Consider the following 19,486-nt stretch of genomic DNA (forward strand, 5'->3'; position numbering starts at 1 on the left):
AAAATATATACGTATAAATATAAAAAATATGTTGAAGTCAATGTTACTGTATCAATATGTCAAAAATGAATTGCAATTTTTAGAACCACAGACACTATGGTTTTACTATTTATCATAACATCGGAAAACTGCATCAGATCATTTTTTTTTCTGGCAATTGTAGGAAATAAAAATACTTAAACATCCAATCAGTATTTCATAACGGTTCAATGATGTCCTGATGTCTGAGAGGCACCGGTGACCCAGTTAGGGGCAATGTAACCTTAATGTTTTGGTTGACACACAGATAAAATTAGGTCAACAGCGGGACGCTATTCAAAATCAACAATACAGGCACAGCCTGGGGTCATAAGGCAATTGGCTGGCAGGAGGTGGGGGAGGACTTTAAAGGGGTCATGAGACAAACATCACAACAGCTCAGCTCATGACCCTAAAAACTCAAGCAGTAACACGTGCAGTATAACCTCAAAAAGCACAAGACTATTAAAATACACTATATTAACTTTAAAAACTGCTGAATCAGAATACATAATAGAAAATATGTGGTTTCACCTAATAACAGTAAAGCCAAAAATGAATGAATGAATGCTCTTTTCACAGCAGAAACAAAATACTTTCTTGGGTGCAGCAATCATGACTTAAGATGAGTTTGTAAATGAAAGCGAATCATTGCATCAGTAGTTAGTAAAATCATTTTGTTAGCATTGGTTGCACTTGTTGTTAATTAAATAAATATGAATTACTGAAAACTAATACAAACCTCATGGTGTATGATAATTCTTTGTAATTCTTTAACTTAACAATCGTATAATATTTAACCTCCTCTCATGTGTCATTAAAGCATCAGGACAATTTAATTCACAATCCCATTAACCTGCAATATGGGAGGCTGAGACGTACCTGCGAGACAGTTCTAGAGCCGCCACGTCCTCATTATCCAGATGAGACTCTCCTAGCAGACAGAGGAAAAGATGCTGTCAAGGACCTGTCTGTAAAAATCAGTTATGACTGACTGCTCTTTTGTGTTCATCTTTCTCTGCTGGTGGTTAACACATCAAGACGTTTCTACACAATAATAGGTCAGTGTTGTTGTCATATGACTCAAACACAGCTGCTGTTTAAAACGTTTCGATAAACGGTGCTACGGTCGGCCCTTATGGCGTTCTTAATCATTCAATTATCAGTGTTTTTGCTTGAGTTAAGTGTGTTTTGGCTCATGATTTGGCTCTGATTAGCATCATTCCTCAAAAGAAGAGGAATGCATAAACCACTGAGGCGGCAGCAGCAGCTACCTTTGTCCAGCCGTCCCTCCAGCCTGTCCAGAATGGTCAGGCTCTTGTCCAGCTGCTCTTTGACCACATCTCCCATGTAGTGGTCGACTTTACCGGCCTGCAGTAGTTCCTTGAAGGCCTTGCTCAGCTCCTGCAGCTGCCGACGCTGCAGGACTCCCAGACCACGGCTCTCCTTGATCTGCTGCCTCAGTTGTGACAGCTCCCTGGCCTGGGACTGCACCAGGGAGTCCAGTCTGTGGAGAAGACAGAATGAGGGCAAGTGGGTAAAAAAAAAAAAAAAAAAAAAAAGTAGACAGCATGAGTTAAGATTTTCAAAATGACTGTGCAGCTTTCACTCAGTGTAAAAATAGTCTGTTATTGATAATGCACTGAAAGAGCATGTTGACCTTGCAGGTGATGTAGAGCCGCTGCGTGTCTGCTGCAGCGGTTCACTCGTGCTTCTGTTCAGTGTCCTCTCTCTTTCCAGCTCCATATTCAGACGGCTTCTTTTATCCTTCATCGCCTGGTTCTCCCCCTCCTTTTTCTCTCTTAGCTGCCCGCCTCTGTAGCTCCTATCGTGGGTATGGTCCTCTCTCTGCGCCCCTTCTTGATCCCTGACGATCGACGGGTCAGAGGCGTTGGCGACGAGGTCGCTGGAGAGGGAGTTCCGTCGCAGAAGACTTTGCATTTGGAGAATGAGTTTGGTCTGGCTTTCCAGCTGGACCTTCAGCTCTCTGACTTGTGTCTGAAGCTGGAGAGGGTCCTCAGAAACACCGTAGTCCTCGTACACCTGCAGGCCTTTCAGACTGACCTGAAAACAGACAGCAGCGTCATAACTTGTTGGGTTGCACATTTACACATTTACAGCAGCAAATTGTCTTTGAATGGGATCAAACTGAAAGACTGTCGTTTAATTTTATACCTTGGCTGAGCTGAGAGCTGGGGAACTAGGGTACGGGGTGCTGGAGGTTGAGTCAAGGTTTTCCGTAGAGGAGAAAGTGGCCTGCTCATGTTTCAACAGCGAAGGCAGGCTAGAAGCACTGCAACTGGGGTTGACACCGACCTCTATATCTGGCAACACACGGAACACAAAAACTATCAAACATGGAACAGGAAAAGATTATAAAGTTTGGAAATTACATGTGAGGAAAGATCAAATCATTTAAGATACAGCTGAACTGTAAAATAAGACAAGATATATAAGTGAAAGGTTACTGAATGCTGGAAAGACATTCCCAGATTTCAGAGTGGTAACATGCAAGAATTTGTCAATGCAGAAGATTGACAGCCCATTCAAATGTGTGAATAGTGTCAAGAAAAACCAGAAGAAACCGTGTTGTTATAAAGACCCCAAACAGAAAACATTGAGACAGTGTTACAGTTGCTTTTGTTCACTCCTCATGCAGACATATAGAGAGAGAATCTATCCACATTTGAGATTAGTGTCCACGCAGACAGACCATGCAGCGTCTGTCTAAATGCCGTCTACCTGTGCTACTGCTCTCTTCCCTATCGTTCTCACTCTTGCCACTGGTTTCGTAACCGAGGTCCTGCAAATCCACCTGCACGCCTTTGTCATCCTGCTCCAGAGCTGGCATTGGAGGCAATATACGTTGGGTTAGGAAGAAATCATTTACCGTGGACAAAGTCACGTCTCTCTCCTTCATCATGTTCCAGATTAATCGGATTACGTCTAAATCTCTTCAGTTAGAAGGACAGGTTTAAATTCACACATACAGCCTTCAAAATGTTGCTTTTACTGCATGAATTATAGTTTTAAAGCTTTCTATACAAAGATTCGTGCACATGTACATACTTGAAGCAGCTCAGCGTGTGCAATCTTACCTTTCCGTGCAGTTTCAGGCGACGGTGTCTTGGTAATGATGGATTGAGCAGTGGCCAGTTTCTCTTCCAGGCTTTTACACGCTTTCTTCTTCTCCCTCAGTGCCTTATGGAGAGTCTCCAGCTGGACTTGAACATTTGGCGGTAATCCCTTGGCATCCTGCACTGTTGTGCGGGCCTTGCTCTCCTCCCTACGGCCCCTCTCCTCTTGTAGGGAAGCCTGGAGTTCAGAGATCCTTTGAGAGAGATCATTGAAGACTTTGTAGAGGAGACACAGATTGTGATGGAGCTCTTGGTGAAGTTGCTCCTTTGTTTCAGCTGTAGCGGCAGACTGATTGCTGCTGGATTTGATGGTCAGCTGCGTCGGTTCTGTCAGGCCTTGCAGTTCCTCCCTCTCTTGCAGGGCTCTCTGAAGTTTGTCTAAATATATCTGTAGGTCAGGGCTGGTCTGGGATGATCTACCAGAAGCCAAGGAGCTAGTGTTTGTACAGTGTGCAGCCAGAGAGGCGATGGCAGACTCGGCTGCATTAAGGCAGTTTGCTAAAACTTTAGTCATCTCCTGATTTAAGCTAACATTATCAGAACTTCCCATCATCCTTTGCTGTCCCTTTGACTCTTTTTCCTTAAGTGATTCTGCCACTATTTGCCCAGAACATGTACCATTTTGGCCAGCACCGTCGCAGCCATGTTGTGCAGCAGCTTCTGCAGCCCACAGTTTCTCCTGCAGCTCTGCATTAAGCCTATTCTGCTCCCAAAGTGCCTCCTGCAAAGAGTCTGCATGACGCTGCAGCTCGTGCATAGAATCCTCAGTACATCCAAAGTCACCTCTTGAGCTATTTGAAGATGCGTTCCCCTGCTGTAGCGCTGTCTCTATCTTCAAATGTAGATCACCCACTTCTGGATTCTTTTCCTGGCTGTCGAAGGAGGAGATGGCTTTCTCTGCCAAGTTTAGAAGCTCTATGAGCTGGTTGTTGAGATCCTCCTTCTCCTGTAGGGCTTTCTGCAGCTCTATGCACCTGCTGTGGAGGGCAGCATCTGAACCAACAGAGCCAGAACCTGGACAAGAACTTGACATAAGTCCACCCTGGCTGTCGAGACTGCAAGCAGTCAGGTAAGCAATGGTGGATTCTGCAGCCTGTAAGGCTTCCGCGTACTGGCGATTAATCCTCTCTTTTTCCTGGAGTTGAGCATGGAGCTCTTCCCAATCACTAAGTTGCTCACTTAACTTGTTGATCAATGCCTCTTTCTCCTGGCACTCCTGGTGGAGGAGCTCTAGCTGAGTGAAAAGAGCAGATTGGACCTGGGTGTCATCCGGAGTCTCTATGGCTTTGGAGCCATTGTCTGACCCTCCAGGACTGCTGCTACAATGAGCATGTCTGAGGGTGGAAGACGGGGAAGTGCTTGGCTGGAGTGACGCAGAGGAGCTGGAGTCTGCATGCAACTGCTGTTCAGTCTCATAGACATCATTCAAAAGAAGGTGCTGAAGTGCATCAGTTTTTACATGATCGGAGTCATGCTCCGACTGCAGGCTCCCAGACTGTTTGCTGCCGCTAGCGTCCATTCTCGACCTCAAAGGGACCGGGAGGCGAGATCTGACACCAGCCTACAATTTAAACAAGAGCAGATATTAAAAACACTGACAATCAGACTTTAAGCAGGGAGTAGTGAAGTGTTTCTTTACACTCTTCTCATAATACAAAACTTACCCCATGCTTTGCGACATGCTGCTTTGCACTCTTGCTGTGTGACTGGCCTTCAGTTTCCAGACGCTCCATCTCCTCCTCTGCAGTGCTGACAATTAGCTCCATGGCGACCGGGATCTCCCCATCTGGCACCTCGTTAGAGATCTTGTCTCCCTTGTCCTTCGGCAGCCTGGTGACCTTAGAGTGACCTTTTGCCCCGGCCTGCAGTGTTTCCACACTTAGTCTCAATTCGGCCTGTCCATCACTGCTGTTTCCTGAAGCATCTGTGCTCTCTTTCTCTTTACACTCAGTAGATTTTTGCTCTTTTAGGAGTCCCCGCAGTTCCACATTTTCTGATTTAAGTCTGAGCAGCTCCTCTCTGCAGAAAGAGAAATTTGATTAGTTTATTGTCCAGGCAGCTAACTCTGCACTTGTTAATGCAAGTTATATTGAAAATAAGGAATATAATGTGGGTACTACTGAAGAAAAGACCCACCTAAGGTGCGAGACGGATGTGGCCCCACAATCAGTCAGCAGGGATTTAAGTGCCATTATATCTCTCTTCCTCTCCCTGGAATCTTTCTCTTCAGTGTTCAAGCTGTTGTTGCCAGACTGAGCATGTTCTCTACTCTGGCTAAGACCACTGTCCACACTCTCATCATCCAACAGCTTTCCAGAAACCATCTAAAATATAGTTAGAAATAGAAATATAGTTAAAATCACTTAAATATTAAAAATATTTCAGGTACTAATGCAATAATTGATCATTTATGCCATACCTGTCCCAGATTTGTGTCTGTCTGACTCTCTTTATCCTGACCAGAGTGATTCATCCTGCTACTGTGAGTCAAAGGCTGTGCCTCCCGCGTCTTCTCTAGCTGCTAGAGTAATGGGATGGGAGGCGAGTATGACACACATGGCTCGGTAAAAGAAAAACTTAATGAGGGAACAGAATCCATAAAACACTGCACAGCAAGAGCAGAATGGCATGACGTGTCTAATGTGATATGGCGAAGAGAGACCGTTTCATGGAACACAGAGATAAAAAAAACAGGGACTGGTTAGGAAAGGTGAAGGATAGAAAAAGAGGATATTTTCTACTACAGGCAAGAAATACACTTGTTAGAGAAATAAGACAATAGATTACTACAGAGTAAAGAAACATTAATAACAGGCTAGACAGAGTAGAAGGTTAAAGGACCAGTGTGTAGTATTTAGTGGCATCTAGCAGTGAGGTTACAGATTGCAACCGACTGAATCTCCCTCCCCTTCCAAGCGTGTAGGAGAACTTATGGTGGCCGGGACACTCACAAAAAACTGGAAAGGCCGTCTCTAGAGCCAGTGATTGGTTTGTCTGTTCTGGGCTACTGTAGAAACATGGCGGCGCAACATGGCAGCCTCCATGGAAGAGGACCTGCTCCCTATGTAGATATAAAGGGCTCATTCTAAGGTAAACACAAAGATTCTTTGTGATAATAAACTAAATAAAACATACTTATGAATATTATATTTCATTTCTGCCAAGTCTGTTCTACTAGATGCCACTAAATTCTACACGCTGCAACTTTAAGATGCAGGTTCAAAGGTTAGAAAGGAGCTAATAAAAAGGTGGATGTTAGACAATGACTCGGACATGATTCATTGAGTATTTGCTAAATGTGGACATAGTGTACAAATATATTTCTGATAAATAACAAAAAGATGTCCTTTGTTGTAAGGTTTAGATGGTTTAAAAGGTTTAGAAAAGAAACATTGATGCCACAACTTCAAGATCAACTTCTTCCATTCGCAGCTGTCTTTTGTAGTCTCTAACCTGTTTCCAAGGGCTACTGCCGGCCAGGTCTTTGTCTTCCTTCCTGTAAGCGTCACGGTCGGACTTCTCCAACAGTGACAGTCTGCTCTGCAGCTCGTTGTTTAACGTCTGCAATCTGTTGACACAATCCTGCAGCTCCAGCACCTAATGTCAAGGAGGACTATCTTTAATCCAGTGGCATGTTTGTCTTCCTGTGTTAAGCATTTCGGTGACACACCTCCCGACTAATTACAGTCATATATACTGTTAATTATACAAGCCTATATGTTCCTATATGTTTTTCTTAACAGACTCATTAGTTTGAAAAGGAATTCACCTTCTGTTTGAGCTCCTGAGAAGAGAGTAGAGACAAGCTGTCATCCTGGCCCTCTGCCACACAGATACTCATGTAGGAGGTCTGATCTCCAATGAAACTCAAAGTGTCACCTGAAGAAAAACATTTAGAGTCAATTCAACACATTTTAAGTAACAAAAAAAATGCCATCTACCAAAAGTCTTGAAAAATGCTGTAATAAAACATAGTAGTAGTAGACTAGTTTATTTTTCCTGGTCTTACCACCATCATTAGCCCCACCAACCCCTCCTCCACGGTTCTGGATGGCTCCCAAGCGAGCCTGCAGAGAGGCATTCCAGCGCTGGGCATCTTCAAGCTGATGTCTCATGCTCTCCAGTTCTTTAGGGTCAATTAGGTCCATACCTGAACAAAGACACAGAGGGTTACACACAGTCATGTCTCTGGTGTGACAGGAAAAGTACATTTCTGCTTAAGTAACAGCGTCATGAAGCTATCAAATGTGTAGGAACATCAGAATGTTTTCACTTTAAATGAACAATCATTTATATGCAGTATCATCTGTAGTTAAAACTTTGTGTTACTTTATGTGAAAGCTCAGTATGATACTGTATAATACAACAGTTTTTCACAACAATAAAAACACTGGTGTCATATATGCAGACTAGCAAAAATGCACAGATTGTTTACACAGGACTACATGCATCTTTAGAAAAAAAAGAGATCACATTGAAATTGAAATTTCATAGTTTATGGGTCTCTTGATAATCGAAATAGTGACCAAATCTAATGTAATGTCAGCCAAAAAAAATCTCATAACAGAGTATTTATTTGAGAGTTAAAACTTGGACAAATACTAAAAAAGCAAGATCTTACTATATGTCCGCACCTTATAAATGTAAATTAAAACAAGTGTTTTTTTTTTTTTGAGAAAATATTATTTTCTCTTATGCTTTTTGGGATGCTTGTTTGATACATAAATGACCCATACATGAATCATGTAAGCTAGTGGTGGAATTGAATTAATTAAAAGGCTGCAGTGTGTAAAGAGAAGCTTTGGATCTGCAGCTACAGAAAACACACATAGTGCATGTTTGTCTACATACAGCATGCACGCACATATGCACACATGATATGTAAATTATAATACTTATATAATCCAAAACATAAGACGGGGAAATATAATCAGTGGTACTTGGCTACATCCAACTCCAATTTCCATTCGGTAGGAGTGTGAGCCCTGGGCCTGTTACTTACAGCTGATCTATTTATACACCTGGCTCTCTGTCTACTGGGGCGAAGGATGAGCATGCACACACATGCGAGCGCACACATGCATGTGGGCAGACACTAAGGTTATTTGGCTTAGACGACTACCTGAGCGTACGGTGACACTTTCAATCAGTCTCAAAGCTGTGTCTGATGTCATACTACATCTGAAGCACTAACTGTGCTAAATAACATTAACTATATTGTGTCCTTGGATAATGAAATAAGGATTTTTTTTTGGGATAGGGATCCATTTAGGGCGAGCTATTCCATATTAGGCAACTCTGTGATTCTGCATCTTATTCCATCAGACAGTATAATAACCTTTAATACCATTCTTAAAGTTGTTATATAATGACATACTTATGCGATTAAATCTAATTCATGTGACAGATGGTTGGATTAATAACCAGAGGGGAGTTAGAGAGCTGATGCAATCAAGAGACAACCAAATGTTTTAATGGGATAGTCAAAACAAGCAGACAGCATGTTAAGAGTGAGAAACAAAAAGACAGGCCAACAGCAGCCTTTATTCATGTTTTTTTTTTTTTTTAAATAAAAAGGACAGACAAGTTGAGAAACAGAAAGGATAGGTGTGAAACAAATACATTTGAAGGGGCGACAGAGAAAACAAGTAGCAACTCAGGAGAATGGACAAAACATGCAGATGAACAGGTGATGATGGAAAGAGCAGTGAACAGAAGGGGCACACAGAGGACGGACCAGGTGTGCATGCTGAATAAAGTGACAGGTGGAGAGGGGATGTGAGCTTGTCAGCAGGAGATATTATTGGAGTAAACACACTGGACAAAGAAGACAGGTGTGTTTGTGTACGTGTGTGTTTCCCCCAGCGGTAATGAAACTCGCCACTTTGGATATACTTCCTCCTGTGTTTTAGTTTCTTAACTCTTCTACCAACCTACATGATACTGTCTCTTTTTTTTTTTTTCTTTCATTCAGTTCTCATTGTCATATACAACCTAATGTATTTGCACTGCACCTTCTCTGAGTTTGGCTCTGTCTAGCTCTCTCTCCAAGTCGTCTCTTAGCTCCTCGTTAGTTTTGATGCTCTCCTCCAGCTGCTGCCTGAGGAGCTGCACCGCTGTCAGCTCCAGCTGCAGAGCGTGGAGACGCTGGGCGCTGCAAAATACACATTCATACACAAAGAATACGTTTCATCCATCAAATAAGTTAACCCACTCAAACTAATCTTTTCATTTTCACTAATACATAGCAATGACTGTTTATTGAATTATCGCCTCCCTACCTGTCCTGCTCCTTTACAGCCCTGACCAGGCTAGAGTAAAGCTGTTGTTCAGCTCTCAGGGCTTTGTTCAGAGCATCTTGCTCCTGTTGCAAAGCTATGAGGTTGGGCAAAGCCTTAGGGGAGACAAGAAGTGAGAGGACGATAGTATTAATGTCAGAGCATTGAGTGTAATATATGTTGTTTTTTTGCTATTTCAAAATTTGTTTTTAAGTTTACTTCTTGCTGGCTGTCTCCACCAATCATAGTTCTCTCTCTCTGAGGGAGCCCGGGGAGTGATCGCTCCATGCCGCTGCCGATGACCGGATCCTGGGTATGATCAGCCCGACTGTCCCCTCTCTGACCGAGGCGCTGGTGGAGAACCTGCTCAGAGACATAAACAAAAACACAAGGCTGCTGGAGAAGAGTCCACCGAGTTCAAATGCAATCAGAAGAAAAGCTCCTTAGCCAAAGCTGCAGTGTGTTTCACTGAGCGGTAAGAGCCTGACTCTGTGAATGGCGGAGACCTTACATTGATAATCTCATCCTTCGTCTTCAGAGTGGCAGTCAGGGACTCGATATTGGCAGCCTGACCTTCATTGCGACCCTCCAGCTCAGATAACAATGACTGTAGCTCTGCCAAAGAAATCTAGACATCAAGAAGATAATGTAGGTGATTACAAAAAAAAAATAAAAACTTGTTAGCAATAGTGTCCAATTATGCACACAATTAAAATCTTATAACTAACAGACCTTCAGTTCATTTTCCCTCTTCAGTGCTTTATTCAATGCATCAGTTTTCTGTGCTAGCTCCTTCTTCAGGATGACGACTGCTTTCTTGGAGTGTGGAATGTTCTCCACATTATCCTCACTGTTCCTCCTGGACAGCTCAGCTTCAAAACAAAAATAGAATCAAATGTAGGACCGACATGTACTCTAGCTTATAAATATCCAGTGAGAGGGTTTAAAAGTCAAAAGGCCTCACCTTCCCGCTCATCCAACTTCTCCTGCATGACCTGGATAGTTTGTCTGAGCTCCAACACATGATCTGACTCCTCCTTCTGCCTCATCTCTGCCAGATACTGGTCCCTCTCCTGACCGCGCTGAAGAAGCTTCTGCAAAATAACAATGATAAAAAGATAGCACACTCAGCCATGTACAACTGATACCTTAAACTTTAAAATTTTTTTATGTTTCAAATAGGCCACTGAGTCATTTTAAGTCAGGCTAGAGGAAAGGAGTTTTCGTTATTCTCCTTGAGAGTTCTGACTTCTTCTTCTTCTTGTTAGGCCGAGTGCATTTTACAGCTGAGTGACTGTGTTACATCCCTGAGGAACTTACGTTGATGAGGCTTTCTTTTTCAGCAAGCAGGGCTCTGAGCTCTGCTGTCTCTAAATAACCCTCCTGGGCTGTTGTGGAGCTTTGCTTCTCAGCAGTGTCAAGCTGCTGCTGTCTGTCAGACAGCTGCCTCCTCAGTTCCTGAATCTCTTGAGTACGTTCAGACAGCATGCGGTTGTAGTGCTCTGCAGACTCCTGGAGAGATGAAAGTAATGAGGAGAGGAGTGAGTAGATTTAGAGTTAGTGATGTTTTCCCACATTTAGAATGTATATATGTATGGCTTTTTTGTAGATCTGTCAGTATAATGACAATAAGCGCTGTATTCCTGTACATATTCTCTAAATTTAGTTTAACTGTGTAAATAATTGAAACCATTGAACATTCTTTAGTAATGAAGTGCAGACCTTGAGAAGTTGGTCTTTGCTGCTAATTGTAGCCAGCAGTCCTTCAACAGCGCTCTCATTGTCAGCGACAAGCCTTTCCCTGGCCTTCACAGCCTCAGCCAACATAGCCTCTGTGACCTTTAACCTCTGGCCCATCTGCTCAGCGAGGTCACGTGCATTAGTCTGTGACTGGCTCAGCATGGATTCTGCCATTTCCTACGAACAAAGGTTGACAGAGTATTTAAGGATAAGGAGTCAGCATATGTTAATGGGTCAGGTCAGGGGTGGGTGAAGGTGACTGTATTTGTCAACTAACATCCATATCCTTTGTCTTGCCCTCCAGGGAGAGCTGTAACTGGCTGATGATGGCGTCCTTCTCCCTCAGTGACCTGTTCAGGTTATCTTCTACATCTTGCTTGGCTCTCTGCAGGTTTTTCAGTGTGTTTGCAAGATGCTGCAGCTCCACATCCTTTTCCTTTATCAGACTGTCAAAACTCTGGAAGAAGAGAAACAGGCAGACAGATGCAACACATTTAAGTCCAAACATCCCAAAGATAATTTCATTGCTGACTCCTGATGGCTAATTTTAATAATGTAAACATGCTTATAGGTACTCACGTTAATGGTTTCCTCGTTGTGAGAGAGCAAGTTATTGAGCCTATCCAGGTCTCTTTCCTTCTCTCTTAGAGACAGCTGCAGTTGGTGTATCTCATTGTCTTTTTCCTCAATGGCAGCAAACTTCTCATCCAGCGCTTCCTATGAGAGAGAAAAATGAAGAATGTCAGACTCAAATGATAGTCGCCCATGGTGAGAAGATTACACAGAAGAAATGCGCACCTCCAGAGCTTTCTCCTTTTCTTTCAGCCTCTGTCGCAGCTTGGAAAGCATGTTATCGTTTCCTCCTGGGCTTTTGCTTTGCTCAAGGTCTCTGACCATGTTTATGTACTCCTAATAAACACAGAGGAAAACAATGTAAAAACGGCTGATTCTCCTGCGCAAATGAAATTAATTAATACAAAAAAAAAAGATATCTTTTAAGTTTTGGTCTAAAATCTGCCTGTATATGTTCAGCATCGTTGTGTCACCTGTAGCTGCTGCTCTTTATCAGCCAGTGTGGTGCTGAGCCGCTGGATGGTGACCTCACGGGCCTGCAGTTTTCTTTTAGTTTGGTCTAACAGCTCCTGGTACTGCTGTTCCAGAGCACTCTCCCTGTCCCCGATCTCACCACTCTGCTTTTTCAGCTGATTGTTCAGATCCTGAAGGGGAAATTAGAATACTGTTACACAAAAGCCAGATATTTGAGGGACAGATAACAGAAAATAGGATTTAGAATGGTTTAGATGGTTTAGTTCTGGTGACAATAATAAAGTTTTACTTTTTGTAGCTGTCTTACATTCAGTGCTTTGTCTCCCTTTTTCTTCTGCTGTTGCAGGTCCTCCAGTTCCACCTCTAGCTGGTCCTTTGCCTGCTGCAAGTCAGCCAACTCTTGCTCCTTTCTGTCCAGGGCACGCTGTAGCTTTTGGGCTTCAAGCACCTTGGCATGGTGTTCCCCTTGTAGTTGGGCCAGCTCTGTTTGCTTTGCCATTAATAGATTTTGATGCTCCTCTACTCCCTGAGGGAGATATGCAAGAAATGTTTATCTTTACAGAATCTGCAATGTGTATTTGTCAACGAGATGGAGATAAAAAATACTCCCTTCTCTTTACCGTTTCTTTAATATTCTAAATAGTGCATACTTGCCTGGTATTTCTGCAGTTGGGCTTTATGTGCTGCCTCTCTAGCCTTGGCCAGAGCATCATCCCTGTCCTCAATCTCATGACACAACTCTGCAATCTGTGCAATACACAGGGAAAGACAGACAGGGTGGTTTTAGAGCATTGCATAATACAGAATAGTGAGAGCACAGACAGGTGAAGTCTTGTCACAGTTAACAGCAGCTGTTATGATCCCAACAATAAATAAGATTTGTTAATAAATGTATTAACCTACCTCTTTTTCCTTTTCTCTGAGGACTTGAGTGAGCCCCTGGATTGTTTTGTCTCGCTTTAGAGCATTTTTCTTCTCAGAGTTGAGTTCATTCTCTTTCTCCTCTAAATTCCCTGACAGGGTCTGTGAACATAAATTGGTAATCTTATAGTACAAAGCAACCTCAAATTAAAAAATATTCATCAGAATTAAATCTCATCTCCATGTACCTTGTTCTGACTCTGAGTATCGTCCAGTGTTCTTGTCAGGTTCTCATTGGTGCTTTTTGCCTGGGTGAGCTCTTCAGTCAGCAGCTTATTGACAGACTCCAATCGGCTAACCTCACTCTTCTTCTCAGCAAATCCAGGACACATACAAAAACAGGAAAGGGAAGAAATGATTAATACCAGGAAGTATGTTCAGCAACAAAGCTGTTATCTATCACAGCTTATTACTGGTGCTACAGTGGTTTTCCTGGTTACTGAAAAGAACTACCTCCACTCTAACAGGTGTGTACTCATCATCAAATTCCTTTGCAAGGTTATGCAGAGACTTCCATTCTGCCTCTCTGTGTCTGCGCTTGGCTCGGGGGTTGATGTAGCCAGCACTTAACCTCTTAAGGACTGGGATGCGGCTCCCTAGAGGGGTAGACACTTTCTGCTTGGAGATGCAGCGCAGGAGCTGGATCAGATCAGAGATCACAGAAGGTTGATTCGAGGAGCTGCGGAGCAGCGCTCTGGCTTGGACCTTTCCTTTCGGATCATCAGTGACACCATGTCTGGCAACAAACACCTTGGGCTCTCTGAGTTTTAGTTTGGGTGGAGGGTCTGGAGGGGTGTCAGAGGCAAAGTCTCTATTGAGGGACTGCAGAGATGTGGAGAGACCTTTGAATCCAGGTCTAGGCAGTGTGCCCTTACGATGGACCAGGTCAAGATACATGCTCTGTGAGCGGTGGCGTGTGCCTCGGAGACCAAAGCTCTTCATTGATCCATCAAGCCCGGCCGCTGATCCCAGCCTGCTGCTTCTGAGGCCTGAGCGCCCTGGGAATGTCCCTTTACTAGCAATTACATCCAGACTCAAACACCTTCTCATGCGATTCTCCACGTGATCACTTCCACTCTCCCTGAACCACTGTCCTTCAGAGGCCAACTGAGATACAGCCTCATCATCAGGACTGCCCACACCAGAGCACCTGATTGGAATCCTGGAACTGGTACTCTCCCTGTCCCTCTTTAGCAGGCTTGGGTTGTTTTTGTTGTAGATGTGGACGATGCACTGGATGATTTGCTCTTTTTCTGCCTGCACCTTCTGGATCTGATTATTGTGCTCATCCTGCAGCTGGCTGATGTTAACATCACATTGTACCACCTTCTCCAACTGGAACACGCATTTCCCACAGAGGAACTCTCCACGACCATCACGAGTCACCTCCCAGCCCAGCACATGGGACAAGATGACTTGTAGCTTCCTCTGTGCCGCGGAGCTGAAAATCCAGCGACACTGGCTTCCCACCAGACGAACACCGCATATACGACATGGGTCCCTCATGGCACCTTAGATCTTCAGATTCCAGACTCACTCACTTACAAGTCCAAAAAGCCTCTCGCTTATATACACACTGTCCAGTGACCTAATGGTCTTCAGCCTGCCAGCCATGAAATAGCGATCTATCATTTTCTCTCACTGCATCAGTGAGAGAAGCACAGAGGAGAATGAATGAGAGCAGAGCACTGTAAGCCCTAAGCCTTAAATAATCCCTGCTCCCGCCTCTATTCCACTCTCCCCCACGCATTCAATCAGATTAAATCCTCTAGGACTGCTGCAGTGATCTGCGTTATGGCCAATGCCAAACCATCTCTAGAAAAACTCCCCCCAAATGCCCTGATAAAGATATCAGGTATGGAGACAGGCCCCATACAGGTGCCTCTCCAGGGGACTTATGGTGGTGGTAGAAGCCAATCACACCTGTGAAGTCCATCCTGCCTGGCAGTACATAAAACAATCCGCTTTAAGATTAGAGAAGGTGTCTTCTGGCAATTATTGCTGTGACATATTCCATTACACCTCTATCCTGGAGAGGCCATTGGAAGTCTTGTCATGCATCAAAAGCATACCTGGTAGACAAGTGTCCCCTAGTCTTTCAAAAACATATATGTATGTACTATACAGTACAAACAACACATTTGTTTACACTCAACTGATGGACACTGACAGGTTACAATGTGTTTTTCCTTTTAATTAAGAAGGATGGCCATAAATAACTCTAAGAGGAACTGTCTCCAGACAGCCTGGTAATCCAGTCTTAGCACCGTGACCCCAGTATAGACGCCAAAGCGTGATGAGGAATCATGGACACTGCCCAACTAACGGCTGAAAGTCAACAACACAGTACTTTCACCTAAAGTCTGCACAATGCTTTGGTGACCACTATCAAACTGCATTGCATTTTCTCAATGAGATGGACATTTCTAAAGCTTTCCAACTATTAGCTATCTCAGATAGCCATCAAGCATTAAAATACATCATATCAGTCCAGTCAACAAGGTTCACATTGAATATTGAGGATTTGTGTTATAATATTCAGTAGGGCTGCCCCCTGAAAGTCAATGAGTTGAATCATCTGTCGACCCCTCAGTCAACTGAGATTCTTCAAGTCGAGCAGTCAACAAAGACAAGAATAGGGTTTCTGCCAGTGTATTGCAAGCCTGTCAGCCTGCCAGGCCTAAGTTGACCCCCCGCCGGTCCTGAGCATCAGGGATTTTAAAAAAAAATATTTTAAGATGTTTTCTAAAAAAAAATGTGTTACACAAGTAGCGTAGCTCCTTTAACGAATAGTTCAGTGCATAGGTCTGGAGAGACAGAGAGATAGAAAGAGAGAGAGAGAGAGCATGTGTGTGTGTGTGATGGTGAGGCTGCAGCTACCGGAGCAACTCATCTACCATCCGAGAGCAGGCTGAGCAGGCAGAGAGCGGGAGAGTCTCTGCCGAAAACAAGCACCGACACCCGAGGAGACATGAGAGCAGCTGCTCACTAACAGCTATGTGTGTTTACAGCAGAGAACAGGAGGGAGGACAGACGTCTCACTCAGCTACTCTCCTCTTCCGCGGAAGCCACCATGTTGCACTGTCATGTTTCTATGGTAGCCCACAACAGACAAACCAAACACTGGCTCTAGAAAAGGCCTTTCGCGTTTTTCGCGAGTTTCACGGCCACCATAGGTTCTCCTACACACTCTGGGGAGGGGGAGGGGTATTCAGTTGGCTGCAATCTGCAACCTCACTGCTAGATGCCACTAAACCCTACACACTGGTCCATATCCATATCCATATCCAAATCCATATGGTAGCCCAACATTATATGTCAGCAATTCATATAGGCTGCAATTCAAATCTTGCATCATATGCAACTTTCTTTTATTGATTTTAAATGCTCAAAGATATGTTCCCATGACTCATGCATTTGACTATATTAATGTGGTTGAAATCATCACCGAAACTCATGCCAGTGGATTCTCTGATCACCAGAGGAGAAAAAAAAAGAAACAAATAGTTGAATCTTCTTATTGAACAGCCAAATCCAATTCGACTGAATCGGGTACAGCCCTAATATTCAACCCCTAAACCCACTGAATGGAAAACCATGTAGCTGATATAAAGAATATAGAGACAAAGATAAAAGAATAATGTCCAGTAAGATCCTCCGATGTTGGTTTACTAAGCTGTTATTTAAAGGATTATAGGAAATAGAGAGATAACTCCACAGGTTAAAAACATCAATCTACTGGCAGGCAAAACAAATGATGATCAAGGACTACCAGTAGTGGAAACAGAACTATTACACTTGTTACTTTCTAGCAGATGTTTTCAGACGTGGGACAATTCTGAATACTCCAAACTAGTACGAATAATGTTAGCTTCCTATTGTGAAATAAATGTTAGACAATCCGTTAAAGCCCAAAGCTTACCACAACAAAGCGACAGCACCCCACCTCTTTACTGAAGCGGAGGAACAAAAATAAAACCACACCAGGAGGCACACAGAGGAAAAAAAGCAAGCCATAAAACATGCCAGAGTACATTTCCTGAAGGTCACCAAAGCAACATAGACAATCCACTGAAGCTGCTTTTTGTGGCACAGCAAAGAACATTGCCTGTTGGTCTGTTACTGTCTAAATGTCTTAACACATTAATACACACTTAAATGAGTTAGCATTTGGTTTGAGGCAAGACTCTTACAAGAAACAGAATAGGAAAGAATGACATAACAATCATGTGAAATAAAAAGTCTCCCAGTGGGCAAAACAAATACAAAAGATCACAAAAACACACAAAAAGCAGAAAAAGCAGAGTCTGAGCAGTCAGCCAGAAGTCACGGTCATTGTGCAGTGGTTCTTTTACTGCACACCACACAGAGATTGCATAAGGAAATATCCAAAGAGCACCGACCTGATGGTCCGGTTGTACTCTATCCTTTTCTTTATGTAGCTCGTCCCTCAGTGCCTGGAAAACAAACAAAACAGACAGAGGTCAGTCCACAGCTGCATGAAATCAGATTAATTATTTTACCCTTAGTGATGTCTGGTACAGCATGATGAAGTGTAAAATGAACTCAGATGGCTTCTCATATAACAAGCAGTCCTCGAACTTAGTTTTATTTAGTTGCAGGAAGAAGAGTACCAGTACATTTAATTTCTCTGAATACAATATGTACAGCCAAAATATGGCAAAAAACAACTTAAAACATTTTGTAACCACACACTATTGAAATTATTTATAGTTATTTAATACATTGTAGATAGAAAGCTCCTAAATTCCACGTTTTCACCAATATATGGAAGTCATACCTCAAGTTCATGGTCTTTCTTGGCGATGAGATCTGACAGCTGTTTTACACACTCAGCTGATGGTGTATCTGTCTCCTGGTCTCTGTTATTCTTCTGATGGATTACAGCTTCCTGGTTCTTTAAAGTGATCTTGAGCTGCTCTATGATACTGGTATGAACAAAAAAAATATTGTAAATGCTTAGATCCTTATATAGAAAAACAGGTAAATATGTGTGTAAGCTGATCTCTTGTGTCCTTACTTGTCTTTGTCCTGCAGAGCCAGCTGCAGGTCGTGGACTGGGCTGGCGACAGGGGTGATGGCGCTGGGTAGACCCAGGGCTTGGAGCTGCTTCTCCATGTTGATATTCTTAAACTTCTCCTGCTCAGCGATGGCTGCCATCTTCTCAACCTCTTCCTCTGCCGTTCGTAGAGACTGCCACGAGGCAAAAAGACCAAATGAGACAACTATCAAAGCCATTATCACCTATGATGATTATTGTGACTGTCCAATACTGGTTTACTTTCTTCTTAAATGCGGGATTACTAGCCCTTGCATCAGAACTATTTAGACACATCTTTCATCTGCAGATTAGCAAAGATTCAGAAATGTTCACCAAGAAAAGTAAATATAAGACTAAGGAGTGGTGCTTACTCAAGAAAAAGTAAATGAAAGTAGCAAAGAGCATGAAAACTATTTGGTTAAAGCTGGAAAGCAGGATTTTTAGATATAAATAAACATCTGTTACATCCAATCCCTTGCCAAATTCCTTTCCAAATATCACCTAATTGGAAATTTGCTCCAATGTTTTCAGAGATGTGAGGAGCCACTGGTGAGACAAGCCTGTCAGCATACGCCATAACGGTATGTGTCAAGAGCGTTTTTATGATTACTCTCATTGCCAGGGGCAAGGGCGAGACTAAAGTTCCGCACTGCAGATTTAATCTGATCATTCAAACATTCAAATCTAAAAAGGTCAGGAACTGAGTTATCATGATTTTTGAGATCAGGAGAAAAACATCATTGGGAACAAAATAGAACATTACTTCTCTCAGGAAGTACAAAAAATAAATATATTACCTGTGGCAAGTAACCAATCATTTGGAAAGTAAATTTTTAGGCTGAAATAATTTGTTTTGACTCACCTGTTCTAGGTCAGCTATCCTCTTGTTGAATGCGTCTCGAAGCGCATCCATCTCTCTCTGAGCTTGCTCTCTCACACGCTGGGGTTCTCCTGATTCTCGACCAGCCAGACTCTCCAACGCTTTGCTGAAAAACATCCACAGGGGAGATTTAGTTAGCGCTCATATACAATTGACATCTTGTATTTGTGTGAATTCTTAAAATGACACTAAACATCACACAAACTGTGATGTTTGCTGACAGTACGCTTCAATAAGGTAAGACTGTGAAGGGAACGATGCTTACGATGCGGACACGAGTAGCTCCTGTTTCTCTGCAAGGTCCCTCTTCATGGACTCACACTCCACTTTCAGCTCAATGTTCTATGAACAGACAACATTAAGTCGATTATAGCACAAGTTACACATCTGTAGCCATCACAAA

At 43.1% G+C, this 19,486-nt stretch overlaps 2 protein-coding genes across 8 annotated transcripts in view; both read right to left on the bottom strand.

Annotated features, from left to right (window-relative positions):
- The window catches only part of cdk5rap2 (CDK5 regulatory subunit associated protein 2), a 34,992-nt gene that overhangs the window by 8,699 nt on the left and 6,807 nt on the right, over positions 1-19,486 (bottom strand). For 5 of the 7 annotated variants that reach the window (XM_044333759.1, XM_044333758.1, XM_044333761.1 and 2 more), the window contains 33 exons: positions 19,349-19,425; positions 19,066-19,189; positions 18,183-18,355; positions 17,943-18,090; positions 17,545-17,598; positions 13,330-13,449; positions 13,124-13,243; positions 12,875-12,967; positions 12,528-12,746; positions 12,220-12,390; positions 11,972-12,082; positions 11,753-11,890; positions 11,451-11,630; positions 11,156-11,350; positions 10,754-10,945; positions 10,398-10,527; positions 10,166-10,305; positions 9,945-10,061; positions 9,653-9,796; positions 9,437-9,549; positions 9,170-9,309; positions 7,165-7,305; positions 6,925-7,034; positions 6,609-6,752; positions 5,575-5,676; positions 5,292-5,479; positions 4,820-5,174; positions 3,117-4,716; positions 2,761-2,862; positions 2,194-2,342; positions 1,679-2,082; positions 1,293-1,525; positions 901-952 (listed from right to left, as the gene is read on the bottom strand). In XM_044333759.1, coding sequence (XP_044189694.1) covers positions 901-952; positions 1,293-1,525; positions 1,679-2,082; positions 2,194-2,342; positions 2,761-2,862; positions 3,117-4,716; positions 4,820-5,174; positions 5,292-5,479; positions 5,575-5,676; positions 6,609-6,752; positions 6,925-7,034; positions 7,165-7,305; positions 9,170-9,309; positions 9,437-9,549; positions 9,653-9,796; positions 9,945-10,061; positions 10,166-10,305; positions 10,398-10,527; positions 10,754-10,945; positions 11,156-11,350; positions 11,451-11,630; positions 11,753-11,890; positions 11,972-12,082; positions 12,220-12,390; positions 12,528-12,746; positions 12,875-12,967; positions 13,124-13,243; positions 13,330-13,449; positions 17,545-17,598; positions 17,943-18,090; positions 18,183-18,355; positions 19,066-19,189; positions 19,349-19,425 — 6,479 coding nt within the window. The remainder of the gene's footprint in view (positions 1-900; positions 953-1,292; positions 1,526-1,678; positions 2,083-2,193; positions 2,343-2,760; positions 2,863-3,116; positions 4,717-4,819; positions 5,175-5,291; positions 5,480-5,574; positions 5,677-6,608; positions 6,753-6,924; positions 7,035-7,164; positions 7,306-9,169; positions 9,310-9,436; positions 9,550-9,652; positions 9,797-9,944; positions 10,062-10,165; positions 10,306-10,397; positions 10,528-10,753; positions 10,946-11,155; positions 11,351-11,450; positions 11,631-11,752; positions 11,891-11,971; positions 12,083-12,219; positions 12,391-12,527; positions 12,747-12,874; positions 12,968-13,123; positions 13,244-13,329; positions 13,450-17,544; positions 17,599-17,942; positions 18,091-18,182; positions 18,356-19,065; positions 19,190-19,348; positions 19,426-19,486) is intronic. The other 2 variants (XM_044333760.1, XM_044333763.1) reach the window with 2 other exon arrangements.
- On the bottom strand, positions 13,458-17,538 carry LOC122968486. The gene has a single exon (XM_044333767.1). It carries the CDS (start codon positions 14,645-14,647, stop codon positions 13,541-13,543), a length of 1,107 nt encoding a protein of 368 aa, XP_044189702.1. The 5' UTR covers positions 14,648-17,538; the 3' UTR covers positions 13,458-13,540.

This window comes from Thunnus albacares, chromosome 18, assembly GCF_914725855.1.
Source record: "Thunnus albacares chromosome 18, fThuAlb1.1, whole genome shotgun sequence".
In the NCBI taxonomy this organism is placed as follows: domain Eukaryota; kingdom Metazoa; phylum Chordata; class Actinopteri; order Scombriformes; family Scombridae; genus Thunnus; species Thunnus albacares.